At 41.5% G+C, this 18,578-nt stretch overlaps 1 protein-coding gene and 1 long non-coding RNA gene across 4 annotated transcripts in view; one reads left to right on the plus strand and one right to left on the minus strand.

Annotated features, from left to right (window-relative positions):
• fbxl17 (F-box and leucine-rich repeat protein 17) overlaps positions 1 to 18,578 on the plus strand; it is a 300,805-nt gene that overhangs the window by 181,803 nt on the left and 100,424 nt on the right. Inside the window, exon 9 of one of the 3 annotated variants that reach the window (XM_034692625.1) lies at positions 2,662 to 2,707. The exons of the other annotated variants lie outside the window; for them this stretch is intronic. Coding sequence (XP_034548516.1) covers positions 2,662 to 2,692 — 31 coding nt within the window. The 3' untranslated portion in view covers positions 2,693 to 2,707. Of the gene's footprint in view, positions 1 to 2,661; positions 2,708 to 18,578 lie in introns of those variants that run through there. 3 annotated transcript variants of the gene reach the window in all.
• LOC117819324 overlaps positions 1,252 to 18,578 on the minus strand; it is a 30,169-nt gene continuing 12,842 nt past the window's right edge. The window contains exons 2-3 of the long non-coding RNA XR_004632534.1: positions 4,377 to 4,604; positions 1,252 to 1,309 (exon numbers count right to left, since the gene is read on the minus strand). This is a non-coding gene — a long non-coding RNA (uncharacterized LOC117819324). The remainder of the gene's footprint in view (positions 1,310 to 4,376; positions 4,605 to 18,578) is intronic.

Raw genomic sequence — 18,578 nt, forward strand, 5'->3', positions numbered from 1 at the left:
TCCTTCTCAAGCCTTTTTGATGTTTCAATAAAAGCAGTTTGTCTTGGCTCCATCAAAAGGAACTCAGGTGTCAGCAGTGAACCTTTGGCTCTCAAGAAATAAAGCTCCTTTGGCCTCAAAGGTGAGCTTTTAGCTTTGTTGCCAGCGTGTTGCCTTCCGTTGTAGAAAAAGGGGGTACTTTCCAACTGTTTCTTATATTACATCTCTCGTTGAAGTGAGGGAGTGTGAAATGAAGAATCCGGATTGCGAAGATAAAAACTGACAATTAGATTGTTGGCTGCATTTTCACCAACTTACAGACATAAAATACCCTCTTCGGCTCAGATTGTAACTGGTTACTGTCTACCAGTGACAGTCATATTGGTTAGAATTCATTATAGTCATAAGTAACAGCATCATTTGAATGTGTTCCCAAAAAACTCAATTTCCACATGGAATGGAGGTGAGGATTTAGATCTGTGTTGCATCTGACTCTCCAGAGGTCCCCATAAACTTTCACTGGTGTTTAAATCAAGTGATTTGTGTTAATGACATACTTTAAATGTGTTTAACAGGGTGTACAGGATGGGAGTGTATGGGAGTGTAACTGTCTTGGAAACATCATGAGGAAATGGCTTTAACACCACTGGGTGTGCTTAATTCTGCAAAATGGCCTCATATTCCTCGGATATAATGTGATTTTGTGGAGCAATCATCAGATGTAGTTACACCTACCAGATGACTGCCCATGAAACTGCATACCCACCACCTAACAACAGAGAGTAATACCAGTAGATGGATATTACAGACTCCAAATCTGTTTGCTCCCGTCTGGTTGATCTAAAAAACAGGACTATTCAGTGAAAGGTGTTGTTGGTTTATTGGCTGCAGCACCACAGCACCAGAAAAAAAGTGGTTGTGTTTTCTTGGAAAATAAATGGGGAGCAATTTATCTGTTGTGTCGAAAGAGGCTGAGATGTAAAATGTTGCAGGTTTACTGGAGAATACAATGCTTTCTAACAGTGATATGTTTTGAGGTGTCCAAGAGACTAGCTTTCCTTGTGCTTCACTGATTGGGAGGATTGATCCAAATGAATGAGCTGTAATAACAGATACAGTCACGTGTATTAGTTCATACTGATTGTACTCGTCACTCGCAGCAAGTCAAGCCTTATCACTCCTCGCACACGTCACACTGACCTTTCTCTGTGATTTGACACAACTCCATTTTCCATAAAGACACGCGCACATATTTCACTAACGCACACTGACCTTTGTTTGATATGTAACAGGGTGCTCATTTTCCATAAAAGCCTGTAGCGGCAACAGCCTGGAACAAGAGGAAACACGAATTCAGTGAAAATAGAGGGTAAAAGAGGTGGAGGGTAAAAAAATAAAAAAAGGCATAAAAGAGAAAGGTCATATGTGGCTCACAGAGCAAAGATCTCTGTCACTGCCCTTGGTTGAAGTCCTATACAGCAGGTGAGCTCTGTTCCTCCAAGGCAAGACCTTTTTCTGTTGGCTTTTCGGAGCCATTATTATTTGAAGAACAGCTTGAAGCTCTAAATCGGTAAGACAAAGAATAATTGCATGTGCTCAAATTAATGGCACCTCAGCTTTTTGCTCTTCACAAAGTACCGGTACATACATCCAAGGTCTCGGACATTTCCAGTTTGTCCTCATTTGTTTCTGATTTAGTCCAAGGAGACACTTTGTGATTAAGTGCTCTTAAGTGCATTTTCTTCTTCACTTTTTCTGTCTTTGTCTGTTTTAAATTCACTCAACAGAGGGTTTAAGGATCATGTGATGGCTTGAGTAATGTGCGGGTCCCTTTGGCTGAAAAGAACCTCTTAAATGAATGAAATGCTTTTATTTAAAGCCACCTTTCAAAGTGGACTCTGTCAATTAGACCTTGACCATATTCTGCTTTATTGGGTTACATTGGGTCGCCACCATAATTTACAAATAAATTCTTTAAAAATCCTACAATGTGATTTCCTGGATTTTTTTTCTCATTTTGTCTCTCATAGTTGAAGTGTACCTCTGATGAAAATTACAGACCTCTCTCATCTTTCTAATAGGGAGAACTTGCAAAATCAGTGGCTGACTAAATACATTTCTGCCCCACTGTATATTGGAATGGTGTTTTGTAAGATATGAAGAGCAGTAAAGGAAAGCAGTAAGTAGAGTAAATGTGAAGAAAATGTTTTCAACTTCCATTTTTTCCCTCGTTCATCCACCAATAATGAGCAAAGAGTTCCTGCAAACATGCAGTTGGAGTTGTTTTGTTTTTATTACTTCAGAATTTCCAATAAACTCAATGCTCTGCTCTCTCCTCACTGGTTTCCACCGGACAGGACTCGCTTGGATATCACATTAATTTGTGCGCCAGTCAGGATTAGGCGTTATTGGAAGCAAATGTTAGGACAGTTGTTGGTTTGTTTGACCATGTTGCCAGAAGACTGTCGATCAAATCTGATCAAACCAAACTTCTAAAGTCATAAAGAAGAAGATTCACTGGAATTAAAGTGTTAAATTCTTAGGTAGAAATGAAGATTTTCAAAAAGTCAATCTTAAACTTTGATTCTTCCTTTTTAAATCATGAAAAGTTATCGTGTGAATAACCTTAGATTTTGAACAATGCCTTATTTGAATGTACTTTGGTTTCATTTCAATCTCTAGGTTATGGTGTGAAAGGAAGGGCCTGATCTGAGAGATTTTGCTTAGCTGACTGAAGGCTGTACTACGACCCAAGATTTGGAAAGGAAACTCAGATATGTGGATTTTAAAGTGTGTTTTCAGGGGCAAATATCTGTGTCTCTCTCTGAACTTGGCTAGAACACCATGCTAATTTAATTAGCAAAGCCTACCTGGCCAGGACCAGGATACATTCAAAGTTTAAGCTTTAAGTAGGCTCAAAAGTGCCGTCCTTTCTGTTATAACAATATGAAAATGTTCTTTTTGGGTAATTAAGATCCTCAGCTGAAATCATTTGTTTAAAGAAACATTTAAAACCATAGTTTTATACATGCATATACCATAATGCACATGCTTATTTATTTATGACATATCATAAAATACACCAGGAGTGTACAGTATATAAGATGAACCAGTTTTTTTTTATTAAAAGTTAAAAAAGAAAGCTCTGAGCTCCTGTGAGGAACTTTCAGTTTGTGTGGATTTTGACGACCCCTGTGGACAAAACAGTCTGCTTCTTTTTGCTCTTTATATATGTATTCAGTGCTCTCTTTTAACAGTCATATGCGTCACTCATTGAGAATTTTTGCTGTGAAACACTAAAACTTGTCTGTTTCAGCAGCCTGCAGTTCAAAACTTGGTCTGACACCTTCCCCCACCTGTAGTTTCAGTTTTCAGTTTCAATTTAATTTTAGTCTGGAAAAAAAAACTTCTGACGGGAGCTTTAACTCCTTCCTGTTCCTGTAAAATTTGCCCAAAATGCCCAAAAATGGAATACAAAAAAAATTCCAAAAACCCTGACCTGAACCAAACTGGAAACTGTGACAAGAAAAAACCCAAGGTGGGTTGTGAAATGTGGGCCAATTGTATTGTTGCATTCTTAATGGTGACATGCAGTGTATGCTTCACTTAAAAAATATATGATAAATTATCTAGTTTTCTCATAAATTGAAATATCTCCATGGGTTCTGGCAAAGCTTCACTATATAAAAAAAATCGAGTTATTTTCTCTAAACGTGTTCTCTTCACTTACAGAAAACACGTACAGGCACTCTGCTCAGTAGCACCCTGTAATCGACTCTTCCCTGTACGTACATTCATCTAACCATTACATTTCAGAAGAGAGAGCTTCGGTGTGCTACTTCATCTGTATTTACATTTATTTGATCCCCTCTCTATGAGTTTGAGTTTCTATTACAGAAAAGTGGGAAATGGAATTGGAGAGAGGACGAGAGACGGCGAGGGGCACGCCTGATCCACGAGTGAGAGAGCCGGTGGGTGTCATTTACACCCACCTGATGCGTGAGGAAAACACTTGTTGTCTCTCCTGCCAAATGACTGTCAGGCTCTGCGAGAGGATTTCATCGCTCTGTTCCGTCCTCGTCATTAGTTCACCTGCCTCTCCAGCCCGCCCGGTGATTGTCTCTGATTGGCCGCATTTATCTCTGACTGCTGTGGCAACCATTAGCGTTGGTGGCGTGGAGAGGTGGCAGTTTGACTAATCATTTGTATCTGCCCTAGCTTTAAAGCCTTGTGTGTCCTTTTATGTGTATATGTGTAACCGCAGAGCAATACTTTTGATTGTGTGTGTGTGTGTGTGTGTGTGTGTGTGTGTGTGTGTGTGTGTGTGTGTGTGTGTGTGTGTTGCCAAGAGGAGAAAAGGCAGAGAATTGGGCAATCAAGGGATGATGAAAACTTACAGCTAAAAGGACTGAAGAGCTCCAAAACGGCAAATGGATGCGTCGGTTTTTCAGAGAACAAGCCAAGCTGTTTATCCGTCCAACAGTTCAGGTCATGTCCTACCCACTCCTTCTCTGCTTCTCACCGCCTCGTAGTTTAACCCGGCAAGTCATCGGGCTTCGTCTTGAGCGACTCACGTTTCATCCCCGAACCAACACCAAATTGGCAAAACCTCCTTAAGTCAGCATCTAGCCAAGAAAAAACCCCATGGGATGAATTAAAAATAATACATTTTCTTTCAGATTGAAGAAATAATGGAGCTTTTGTCCTTTCTTCTTCCCACATACAGTATGAATCATCATACAGTAGATAGGTGCAAAAGAGCAAAAGCGGAGCAGATAGTGACGAAGAAGTGAGGAGGAAGGAGCTGGAAAAATGTGGAAGTTGATAAAGAAGGCCAAAAGTTGTGTGTTGTGGGTAATAATAAAAGAGATAGCAAGAGAGAGAGAGAAGGCATCTTTATTCTAATATGGTCCTGTCTGCGCCTCTGTACGGCATCCTGAAAAGACGAATTTGCTGCTGTTATTTATATTTATGAATTCATGCCATTTGGCCCAGTGTGAAATGATGGGTCATTCCTGCGCAACAAGAAGAGCTGGTGCTGAATTTACAATCGCCCTCCTCCCCATCTCCACCCTCCTCCTCCTCCTCCTCTCTCTCCTTATTGCACATGCCTGGCTCTGCTGAATATGGATGGAAGAGGAGGAGGAGGAGGAATGGGAGAGAAAGAACTGACTGAGGTTTTCTTCTGTCACCAGTTTCTCACCTAAGGAGATGTGGCACAGGAATTAATGGCATTCAGCTGCTTGGTGAAATAGCTGCTGGCAGTGTGTGTTTTTAGTGTGCAAACTCCATGTGTGCAGCAGGTGGGGCTCAGGATTCAGTCCCTTGAGAATTTTAATCAGTTAACATGCACATGCAGTCACTCCGGGATGACGGGCTGTGATTGACCAAGCCTGTTTTTTACTCAAAGGGAATAATTAATAAGGTTGGTTGTGGATCGAGAGAGAGACCTTGAAAGAATTGTGATCACCACCTGAGACCTGCTTATTATTTCTTCTTTTAAAAAGTGCCTGATTTCAATGCAATTGGCATAATCAAGCACAAAGCACTTTCTTTCATTTAAATTATTTTTTTTACATTTGCATTACAAGCAAAAGCTGGTTATTGCTTTTGAATACAATGGGGAATTGGGACCAATAAAAGACATCCATTATCTTGGTATAATGTTGATGTTTTTTGGTACTTCTGAGAAACAATGAGTGACTGATGAGTTGGCAAAGCTGTGGAGTTTTTGGTTAATTGGAACATTTTATTCCACAAAGTAAAGCCATAGACTGTTTAGATAATGGGCGTAGTATCCTCGACATCACCTATCTATTCTGAAGCGCTGGTTTGAAGCCAATCGTCGGCGGGAGCCATATTGGATATGCTGAACTCAACGTAACTGCTGTTGCAACTGCGAGTGTGATGTAAAGAGGCGGGCTTTGAGCTTCCTAGCCAACAGCTACAGTGTTCCTGCCTGTCAGTCAAGTCAGCTGTGCCTCTCGTAATGGAAAACTCGTAATCTTAATATCTTCGAAAAAATTCACCCCCCATACAGTTTGAACCGATCGAGAAATGAGCTATCCAGACTACACTCATTTTTTGTACCAGGCTGTAAAGATTGGCTTTTTTGAATTTGTTTGTATGTGGTATCTGGAGCCAGCTTCAAGCAGACACTCGTTGAACTTCACTTTTAAACACTTCCAGATTGGCTTCAATTCTCACGGCCAGAGGTTGCCACTTGAGTAAAGCCCATCCTCTGAACAAAGTGACATCTACTTTTCTCTCAGTAGTGACACAGTAACACAAGAAAAAGTTCAAGCTAAAAGTTGCAGAGTAACTTAAGTTGGTCAAGAAGATTCTGACACATAAAATATAAAGTGATTAACTGAATAATTAGTGCTACTTTTTCAGCTATAGTAGCAGTCTTGTGGTGCACAATGCAAAGAAAAAGTTTCTCTTCCCTCTCAGGCTGCTGAAGGGGAGTCTTAATTGGGCAGTAAGGTCATGAATGGAACACAAAAAGCATGTAGTAAAAGTCAAGGAAAGATCACGTATCACCATCCAAGTATCCCGGTGTAACTTTCGGGGTAGTATTTCACAGCAGTGCAAGCCTGTTGGAGTCATGTCAACAGCTTCAGATTCCACACAATGACTCGTTACCTCAGTGTCTAGCTAGTTCAGCTGGATCCATCATGCCAGGGGTTGGCAAGCGGGGATATTTTAGAGGCAGAACTCCGTCTTACCCCTCCAACACTTTCCAGTTAAGTCAGAGTGCACAAGAAAAATCACTGATATCCCCAATCTGCCCTTATTGCATTCCATCTGCATATCTACCCTCCAATTGTACTGCTGACTCACCTAATTCATGTATGAGTGTTAATATGGGGTCGTGGAAATATGTCTGCCTCAGGTTTGCATGTTATCTACTGTGTTTTTGTGAGCATGAATTATTATCCTCACAAGGTAAAAAGTCCTCCTTGGAAATTCATTATTGGTTTTGCTTTCCATGTGGACATGGTATTCTGCCCCCCCCCGCTCCCTCCCCCCTGAGACGTGACACCAAACTAATGGCTGCTGCAGCCTCACAAAGCCAGAGGCAGAACTCTCCAAACTGAGCATAAAAACACACAAAAAGTTTGAGGAAGGTCTGTCGAGCTCTCGCTGCTGATTTTACTAAAGTTATTGATTGTCCCTGACTATTCTAAACACTGTTTTTATGTGTTCTCATAATTATATTTCCCCAAAAATTTGATGTTGATAAGTATTTCTGCTTTGATACTCTGTAAACTGTCTTCAGTGAAACAGACGTATCCAGAGCAGCAACAGTTGAAATTGCTACTGTTCTTAATTGGCTCAAACACGTGCAATTAACAATGATTGCAATCAACCGAGGCAGCCCAGAGTTGAGCAGCCCAGCGTTAAGGTATGTTATTATAGTTATTAGTGGCTGCAATTACTATTATACTGCTTGCACCCTGTATCTTAACCACAGTTGTGTATGCACTGCGTCCCCCCGGGAACTTGTTGTTGTTGTGCCGCAACTTTTTTCATTTATGTTCTTTATTTGTTGTTTCCATGTGGGGAAATCCATCTCTATAGCTGTTACTGTCGACTCACGACAAACAGAAAAGGATCAACTTTTCTGACTCTCTCTTCCTCTGCATGTGTGCATGTGTGTTTGTTTGTTTGTTTGTTTGTTTGCTGCTGTATTATGACAGTTGGTACGAGGCTGCCTGGCTTAGTATGGCTGATTGGAAAATAGTGAGAATAATCTCAGGGTTTACGGAGGTTTACTTTGTTGTAATGTGCCAGGAAATTATTGTTCTTTATAGCTATTATTTTACAGTATTATATGTGCTTGCAAACACAAGCTATTTTTTCCCCATAAGTGTGTGTTTGCATCCCAGCAGCATCCTGGTTTTTATCTCTTTAACAGATCGGGAGACACAGAAACAGGGAGGGAGGATTCTGTTGTACGTATTTTTTTTCTTTCCTCTTTTAAGATGTGAAGAGTGCAAACAAGACAAGACACCTGAATGCATTAAAACAAAACATCGCCAAGCATACTCCCCCCTCCACTCCCCCATTGTGCCCACCAGCATCATAATGTAAAACAAATTCGAACAAAGCCTCGTGAAATTGAAATAAGCCTCTCTCGGCGTCGGCCTTGGAATTAGTTTATTAGACTCTAAAAGGAGCCTCAAAAGACTTAAAACCCCATTTTCACAGGGAAATTAGTTTTCAGGGAAAAGATACATTGTTCACGTTCAGAGATGATGAGTTGGTTTTGCACAAAGGGGAATCTTTTCGGCGGGGACTTTTATCAGATCAAGTCGCCACAGGTAGTGGGATGTTAGGAGTTTTTTGTTGTTGTGTGGATTACTTTGCTGATAAAGCTGGAAATAAACAGCCATTTGTCTGTTTAGACTAATTCCCCCCTGACAGAGAAACTTGAGATTGCGTTTTTGTGTGGGTTTGTGCTTTTACTGCACAATCTTAAAACTGCATTCTTTTGGAGCTGTTGGAAAAAAATATATTTCCCCCTTGAAACTAATACTCGTAACTTAAGAAGTGCTTACTTGTTGGGTTGTTTCCTTAGTTTAGAGCCTGTCCCTTGACTCTTTTAGAAAAATGTCCAATTTATCCATGCAGATTCAACCATACTTCACACTTTCATAATCCCAACCGAACTATTAAAACACCACCTTGAGTGACGGGAGAAACTTCTGCAACATCTCTCTGTGTAAACTTGGTTTCCTGCTAGTTTCACATGTGGATTCAAATAAAATCCTCCCAGCCTTCATGAATTAGCATGACCTGATGCATGTCAAAGAATAAATAAAAGGTAAAAAAAGGTTACACTTTTTATTCCAACTCCTGAGAATTCGTATATTTTTTCATGCTGCACTTTCTGTTGTGATTCTTGAAGAAGATGGATGGATGGTCACAAATATGACGGAGGAAGGAATGGAAATTGGGGGAGCGTAATGAGCAGTGATGGACAGATGGAGCAATGAGGATGGAGAGAGAGAGAGAGAGAGAGAGAGAGAGAGAGAGAGAGAGAGAAGAGACTGAGCTTCTTTTTAGATGGATAGACAGATAGACAGATGGATGGATGGATGGATGGATGGATGGTCTGATAGAAGAATGCAAATTAATGAGTTTTTGAGAGCTTTTGAGGTGCTTCACGCTCAGCAGTGAGGTGAGGAAAGATTTAAGTTAATGAGGGACTGATTGAAAGAAAGAAAGACAGATGATGATTATTGGCTTTTCTTCTCCTCTGTCTGATAAACCTCCTGCAGTGCAAGCAGGTGATTAAAAAAAGTGATCTTAGTAAGCATGCTTTTCGCCGTACATTTATATCTGATTACCATGTGAACAGAATTTGGGATTAATGATGGACAGACTGCAGGAAATGAGTGTCACTCGAATATGGAGTTTTTTAATGTAACAATAACTACATATGTCATCTATTTATAGTGCAGCTTTTACTGAACTACTCTGAGCTGACCAACATCTCTGCATCAGTTGTTTGAAAGAAAAGTTCTAATTTCCTTCCTCACACTTGTCAATTGAAGTGCCTCAGACTCTGATGATGAATCTGATAACAGCAGCCAGAGAGAACGAGATCGCTGTACCTAAAGATGAATCACTGATGGACAGATTGTGGAGCTGATTGAAAGCAGGAGACGGATGGAGTAAATTACAGCTGCAGCAGTTTTGCAGTGCAGTCATGTCCTCCAGTCCTCCAGTACATGGTCCTGACAGCGAGGTGTGGTCATGTGACATTAATTCTCACATTTCCATACCTGCCACATGCATCGGGCACAGGAGGACATCTGTCCACACCAGTTAAGTGTGAGGCATTTATCCATGCAGAGGTGTGAACCACGTCCATCACACTGCTCCGCCACACCCAGAAGGATGACAGGTGCTATGAAAGAAGTATGCAGTTAAGGAAGTATGATGCAAGTATACTGCAGCAGCTGTGTTTACTGTGTGCGTGAGGTGTTCAGAAAAAGGGGAGTATCTGCTAGAGATGGGGTCCACACTCCCAGCTGTCATCGTATAACAGCTTGTACACAAACTCATTACATCAAACACCTACTGCTGTTACTCACAGCCCACTGAGGGAGTGTGAAGGTGTTTGTGCTTTTCTGTAGTTTACGTGGTGTTTACTTTGCTCAAGTCTTGTTTTGGAGTCAGAACCATCCGACCTTTCCTTTAAGTACATCTGGTCACTGGTGAAGTGCAGCAACACATCAGTGAAAGTGTTTTCAAGAAGGCTTAATTCCTTATGGTAAGCTTTCTGACTGTCAGCAGCTCCAAAGACAGAAGTGTGACATCCAACTCCACCAATTCTCCGCTTTCAGGCCATGTTGCTTCTGCAGACCTCTCAGATGTGGCAATGTCTTACTTTATGGAGGAAGTTGTTAAAAATGTTTGTGGCAGCCAACACAGCTGGTCTGAAGCCAACCTTACGCGCACTGACTTTGTGTATGCTCTGCTAAAGAGAAACAGAAAGAGAAGAGTGAAGAGCGACTGCAGGGCTCTCAGAATCAGAATCAGAATCAGAATCAGCTTTATTCGCCAAGTATGCTTGAACACACAAGGAATTTGACTTTGGTAAACTGTGCTCTCTTTGTACAAGGCATAAGAATAAGAATAAGAATAAGAACTACAATAAAAAATAAAATGAAAATATAATAACAATAACCTTAGCTATAAATACAAAGAAACAACAAATAGCTTGACTAATATGTACAGGCTAAAATAATATGATAAAGTGCAGTGGTGAGTTGCAGAGGTAGTTTTTACATTATAAAATAGAAGTTAAATAATACAAAAAATAGAAATATGGAATTCTGCTTGAGAATTGTTGCATTGTATATCTACATGTATATTTACAGAGAGTAAAGTAAAGTCTCATTAGCATAACAACGTGTGCAGTACATTAGTTGCTATTAGCAGTCTCCATCCAAAGTCACCTCTTCATTTTGTTGATTAATGAGACATAATTAAAAGGTATTTGTGGGACAACTCACATGGGTCACTGACTGAGAAAAGCTGTATTTTGTTTGCCGTTTACTTCTTTCAGTGTGATCAAACAATGTAAAAAAACTTTCATACAAAGAAAAAATTATGAAAATAGAAGAAATAGAACATCTTCATTTTGAAGTTGGACAAATATTGAGTAAAAGTGTTGGCTTGCTTGTCCTTATGGACATTGTTGTGGCCTTGTTTGCATTCAGACTAGAGCTTTTGCTGCCTCTCTTCTCAATTCTGTTCACTGCCATGAAAGCAGAGTTGTTTTCATTTTTTTTACACAAGAAAAGAAAGGAAAATTTAAAGAAAGCACACAATTGTGGATGCAGAAGTCAACCCAGAATAAAAAGCACAAATTTAGAAAACAAGAAACCCCTCTTACTGAACTGAGGAGTGGAAAAGAAACAGAACCACAATTGAAGCGAGAAAGAGGCAGAGAAGGAAAAGAAAACCAGGTTGTTACTGTACTCTTAATGCATTAGAAGCTGAGCACCCTCCCTCTATAATAGGACGGGGGGATTATGAGGGATAATCCACCATGTCTTTTCTTTTCCTCCCATCCTCGCTCCTTTCTACCTTTTTCCTCTAATTTTCTCCCTCTTACTGTTCTGTCGCCACGAGACGCAGACAAGACAGTGCTAAAGAGAGAATCAGCACAACAATTAGTGAGCCTGCATGTGTGTGTGTATGTGTGAGAGACAGCTCCAATGGGAGAATCTGAGAGGCTGAGAATAATTAGCTTCAGACTAATGCCAGGTCAGCTTTTTTTTTTCTGGCATCAATCTGGAAAGCAAGCGATGTGTTAACGTGTGTGTGTGTGTGTGTGTGTGTGTGTGTGTGTGTGTGTGTGTGTGTGTGTGTGTGTGTGTGTGTGTGTGTGTGTGTGTGTGTGTGTGTGTGTGTGTGTGTGTGTGTGTGTGTGTCAGTGTAGGTTTCCTTCATGAAATTGCATGTTTCTTGATGTTTGTTGCCTTCACATGGCTATGCTGTATTGTAAACTGTTTACATTGAGGTGAACCCTGGCAGACAACATTGCGGTTATGGAGTTTATTCTTCCCCACTGCCCTTGACCAGTCTCTTAACACAGAGAGCAGGCCAGATAAGAGAGGATTTACACACAATACTAAAGCCATTAGCGTCTGGCTTTTTCTCCCCCTCCTTCTCTCTCTGGGGTTTGTTTAGCGTTATCAGATCCACTGGGATGTGTGGATGGCAGATTGAATGTCCACAGCCATGGAAAAGGCCAAGGATGTCTAACCTCCCATTCACACGCTGCTAGCCTCATCAACAGAGGGCCCTTTGTCCCGCAGCAGTCAGGGAGATGGACAGTACAAGATAATTGCATTCGGACAAAAAGCGTCTCCTCTGTTTGTTTGAATGTGTACAGTCTCTTTGGGATGAAATGGTAGACGAGTGTGGGTAAGAGGGGGGATGATTCTGTTTGTACGTCTTTGTGTGTCGGTGAATTTCTCCATCTGTATGCAAGTATGAATGAATGGGCTCGATAAAAGATTTTTGGAGCTGTGTCTAATAGTGAGCTGTCATCGACTATCTCACAGGGTGAATGTAGACCGGCGAGAAGCAGACAGTGAAGTCATAACTTGACTGATAAGATTCTTCAGGAGCAGCCATTAAAGGAGGAAAGATGGCAGGGATCTGGGGCTTGAATGGCAGCACCTGAACTATTAGCTCCCAAAGATGCTCACTCATTTCCTCCCATGATTTCATTCCTCTGTGGCACAGGTGTGCTCCGTCGAAATATGACAGAGCATCTCTCCCATGGTGCTCTGTAAACGCTTAAAAATGACCACTGACAAATTTACAGATCAGACATCTTAAATACCTGCTGTCTACTTGCCTTTTAATTGAATACACCTGTTTTCTTTACCAGTAACACACGCTGTATCTAATGTGATACTCATTATTTTTCTGGATTTTAACTTAGAATACTTTTTTTTTAATTAGGCTGTTGCTTAAATCCTTTTGAAATTCATGAAGGTATCAGCAACAATTTGATAGTTTTCAAAACTATCAAAAACATCCAATCCAAGCCACATGAAGTGCACAGATTGATGTCCTCTGTTTTTGATGAGTCAATATAAGGTTGTCTGGGGCATGCCTCCTCCACTTTGGTTGACTATCAATACATTGATTCTATCTAGATATATTAATTTGGATTTTCAGGTTAAACAACCAAAATAGATCCCTCTAATGATGAGGTCTAAAAACGTGTGTATCAAATGTAGGGGTGGGAATCGAAAACCTGATCCGACTTAGAACCGGTTCCAATTGATCAATTCCATTGGAATTGTACACCTCAAATGTTATCTGTTCTTCTTAAAGGTGACATATCACGCTTTTTTCATCAATATATATTGATCTAAGAGGTCCCCAAAACATGTCTTTAAAGTTTATGCTCAAAAAAACACTTTGAAATCAGATTTTGGCATGCCTGAAAAACCCTCTCTTTCAGTCCTCCTCAGAACACTCTGTTTTCTCTCTGACCACGCCCCCTCAGGAAGTGGATGTGCCTCGGCTGTGCAGCACGTTGATCTAATGTTTACATGTTGGCTGAATATACACGGCTTCTCAGAGATCACGTTACTTCAACCCTCTGAATCTGATCCAGAATCTGATCCTGACGGAGAGGCGCCTGTAGCAGGACCTTCCTGAAGGTTTGGTCACAGATTTAGTGTTTCTTGTTGTTTTATTTATCAGTATGTCGACGTGTGTCTTGGTACACAGCTACGAACATGTAGCTATGTGGCTATGCTAACTAGCGCTAGCACTTATCCATGATAAATAAAAATCATCCCCTAGATCCTCAAATCTGCAGACCTGGGGAGTAAAACCGACCTCTACCAGAAAGGCAGCAGGACCTTTCTGAAGGATTGGTCACAGATTTAGTGTTTCTTGTTGTTTTATTTGTCAGTATGTCGACGTGTGTCTTGGTACACAGCTACAGCTACAGCTATGAACATGTAGCTATGTGGCTATGCTAACTAGCGCTAGCACTTATCCATGACAAATAAAAATCATCCACTAGATCTTCAAATCTGCAGACGTGTGGAGTAAAACCCACCTCTGCCAGAAAGGCAGCAGGACCTTTTCTGAAGGATTGGTCACAGATTCTGTGTTTCTTGTTGTTTTATTTGTCAGTATGTAGACGTGTGTCTTGGTACACAGCTACAGCTATGACATGTAGCTATGTAGCTATGCTAACTAGCGCTAGCACTTATCCATGATGAATAAAAATCATCCACTAGATCTTCAAATCTGCAGACGTGGGGAGTAAAACCGACCTTTGTGTTTATTAAGACAGCCTACAACTAGCATGCCTCCCTCCTAAGCTCCTTGTTAGCACACATTTGTGCAGGTAATGAAAAACGGAGGGGGGATTCACTATTATTTTATACAGTCTATGGGCTGAACAAGCTCCGAGCTCTGACTCCGTGACAGACCGGATATTGTTGTTACGTAACAAAAACACGGAAGTCTGAAACGGCTCGTTTTAGACACATTTACAGAAAGGTGTAGAAATCAGAACAGGGGCAGAATGGATTTTTTTCATTCTCGGGGGGTTTGTAGACATGCCAGGGACACATATTTCAGGTAGAGAACCATTAAAAAGTCAATTTTGCATGATATGTCATTTTTAACAATTAATTTCCCGGCACGACGTCACATCACGCCACCGTACGTTGCATTAAGTCACACACTTAAATTAAAATTCCTTCAACCACGAGGAAACATGGAGAGGAAAAGCGATTTTCCTCCCCAAATTCAAAGTATTTTCCTCCAGGCTCGAGGGACCACGTCCGGACCCACGAGGCGGAGAAAGAGGTCAACCTATTGTTCAGTATTTTCAAGTTGAATATGTTCATGTTCAGTCTTGTGCAGACATAATTTTGGAGAAAATAAAATGGTTCCTTTTGGTGCGGGAGACTGTGTAGAACTGCTTTTTTTCTCCTCAAAAAAATACCCTGTAGTGTCATTTACACGTCCTGTCCTCTAACTTATTGTGTTGATGTGTAGTTGTGGTAAAAACAGTGCTTCGTAGCTACTAAAGGTACATAACTTACGTGACTCATATTTATACTTGGTTCCTATTTGAACTGAGACCATGATATGTTTCCAAACCACACCAAACCAAACCAAGTGACTTTGGCGCCTAAGCTTAACAGAACTGCACTTAAGGCAGATAGCTGTCTAACATAAGTCTGGTTCTGCTCAAGGTCTCTGCCTGTTAAAGAAAGTTTTTCTTTCATCACTGTAAGTTGCTAAATACTGAAAAGTGCTCTGCTCATGGTGGGCTAAGACGAGTTGAGACAGTCTTGCTCGTAAAAATTGAACCGGATCTTATCCTGTCTGGATGTTGTGTCTTTGTTTATAATATAACATAGAGTATTGTCTGGACCTGCTCTGTTTGTAAAGCGTCTTGAGATAGCATTTGTTGTGATTTGGCGCTATATAAATACATGTGCTCTGTTTGTTGGATCTCTGTGACTGCGACTGTGTCCTGTCAAAACAGTTGTATTGGGTGGTGTTAGAGAGTTCAATATAAAGTTATCATTGAGACATAACTCCCCTAAGTTATATCTTCTTCGTCGGTTACACACAAACAGTTTATGAATGAATTGAAGTATTTGCTGGATTTATAATGATAAAGCACACCACTGGGATTTGGCACTGCTGTATTCTACCACTGACCCAAGCTATATTTCCAAATCTAGCCCAACACATTACCCTTTGTTGAACAGTACTACATTTAACCTATTCAACACACTCTGCACTTTACAGAGGCAGCTTTGCAGCACCGTTTCTTTCTGCACGTCCTAAAGCCAAATAAGGAGGGCTCGGGTGGATTGTTTTTGGGATTTGCAATAAATAGAGTGGTCCGATGAAGACCGTCAGCCACTGTTGTCAATTATCACTGCTCTCTATGAGCCATGCTTGACAGAGAAGAATCACAGCCGGCGCCTGGATCACTTTCTCACTCACTCCGCCTTTCCTTCCTTGGTCTTTCTCCCATTCATTCTGCGGAGTCCCATTGTGCCTCCGTCTCTTGGCAATCCCTCAGCCTTTCCTTTCAAACGCTCTCCCACTCTGTTTAAATCTTATTTATTCTTGGCTGCGTCTTTTTTATAACATTTACAGTGTATAAATGTATTTTTCATCATTCCACTATTTCTGTTACTTTTCATCCTCCACTCCTCTCCTCCTTTATCCCCTCATATCCTCTCTTCTTCCTCTACTCTATCCGTCATATCTTTTCCTCCACAGCGGGTGTAGCAGGGTTGACAGGCAGTGAGCTCACAGTTGTAACCTCCCTGCCACCATGCCAGGCGAGGCGCCACTTGAGGGTTTGGCTGCAGATTGAATAGCTCCCAGAGATGTCATATTCAGACAGCCTCCCTGAATTACATTTCCTGGTCTTCCTGCCTGGCTGCCTGCTCCCCTCCACCAATCAAATAACCCGGCGTTGCCATGTGGCTGCCCACTCCACTATCCCCTGTATTCTTTCCTCCCTTTTCTCTACCCCCCAGCTTCCCATCTCTGGGGTGTGTCCCTCATGGAAAATATTCCTCCACTGCTTGTCGAGGCGATCCAACCACCGTGAGGCAGGCCAGCAGATGGGCGATCTGATTGGCTGTCAGCTTATGTTTATTTCCTTGTTGTCGGGGTGTCAGATGAGATAAAACATTGTTCTGCTGCATTTGTCATGTGCTCTCTGAGGGCTGCATGAGAAATGAGAAAAGTTGAAGTCATAGGACGTGTTGTCAAAAAGATTGGCCACAGCTGCCAGAGGTGTCCTGGAATATATTAATTATTTAATATATTTTCTTTGTGACTGTTTTCAAGAGTCTCTTGCTGAGTTCTGCCAGGATTAAACAACGTCATTAGAACAAAACAATCAAAAATTCTGGATACGATCCTAAGTGGTGAATTTTGGCAACAATTTGGCTTTTTCATGCGCACACAAGATCACTCAGATTGAACTGTGACAGTAAAATTGGCACGGAAATTTTGATCTTAACATCTTAGTCATAACAACACCTGGAGAGTGTGTAGAGTACATGAACCCTCATGAGTTCAGCTGAAAAATTGAATAATCATAGCATGTGTTTGGCCCAGCCAGTGATCCTCATTGTGGTTTTTCTTCTTACTGTGTACGACCCGATCCGGCCAGAAGGTGGGTTATGTGAGCTGGAGTGGGAAAGAAGCCCTGGTGAGCTTTTATTGTGAGGGACTGGGGGAGAGAGAGCCCTGACTCATATAGCTGTCCCACCATAAATTGATTAATGAGCAACAGCTTCATGAGGAAAACAGAATGAATCACTCACCACAGGTACACACTTGCATATGCACATAAACACATGCGTTAAGACACTCTTGCACGCACACACAGGCACCGGAGTGCACCCTCTGGAAGTAGATGGAGTTTGGCTTTCAATGTGAACAAACAGGTGTTGGATTGGACATTTATAACTGCACATATACAGACACACACACATAGCTCAGGTGGTGGAGTGTGCTCCCATGCTGTGTGGATTTGTATCAAAGCAGAGACATAAAACTGAACTGGCAGACTGAGAGCCGTAGCTTTCCAGCCCTTCAGTCTTTTTTTCAGTGAACTTTCCTTACATATATGTGTGTGCACATGTCTGTTCAAGCATATGAGCACCTAATGTATGCAAGGTAGTGATTTGGCTTCGACAAATGTATGTTTTTGTACTTAAACATTCTTTCTATTCAGATTTTTGCTCCTGTCTTTCACATCAGCCGTCTCGTTTCTTGGAACGGCTTGTTCTCCACCCGTCCTTGAATGCGAGCTGGGAACTGTCGGGTGCTGAAAAGTTGTTGGATCACCGAGGGTATTATTGCGGCTTGAAATATGTCGGTCTTTATGTGGGTGCATTATCACCCTGCACAATTAGGATTGTCTGAATTTACTCTGGATAACTTCACCCTTGCATGACGGAGCAAATGAAAAAGGCATGGTCAGGTTTTTACTGTGGTAATGAGGTAAAGAGGCAGACATGTGTACAAACGCTCACTTGTGCACACACATATGGTAAAACACACTTCCAGACAATGTATGACATGTATGCAGACTGTGCATGACAGTATGCTAACTGTTACACAGGCATGCATACATGCTCACATGTCAGTGCAACGCTTATTATGGTTGTTTATGGTGGTGGAAATTAACATTCTCTATGGTTTTGTCTCTTAGGGAAGGGATGATGGGGGCAATAAATCCACTGGATCTGCGTACAGTGTCATGGCGTATTACACACCCTTTTAGTGTGGCTTCGTCTTGCAGTGATAGCAATACCACATCGATGCATCTACACACACGCACAGTTGGCGTACAAATCCCAGATGCACAGCTCCCTGTGTTGCCTGTCTCTAGGCCCACGCTGAGTGTGTAATGAGCAGAGCTTGAGTAAGATTAAGGCAGATATTGTATAGCGTTGGAGGATTGGTTTCACTTTGAGCCTCAGTGTTGGGCTGGAGCGCACTCCAGTGCTTCTGCTGGCTGCCTGAATGACCAGCAGGATCCC

The sequence above is a fragment of the Notolabrus celidotus genome, chromosome 9 (assembly GCF_009762535.1).
Source record: "Notolabrus celidotus isolate fNotCel1 chromosome 9, fNotCel1.pri, whole genome shotgun sequence".
Classification (NCBI taxonomy): Eukaryota; Metazoa; Chordata; class Actinopteri; order Labriformes; family Labridae; genus Notolabrus; species Notolabrus celidotus.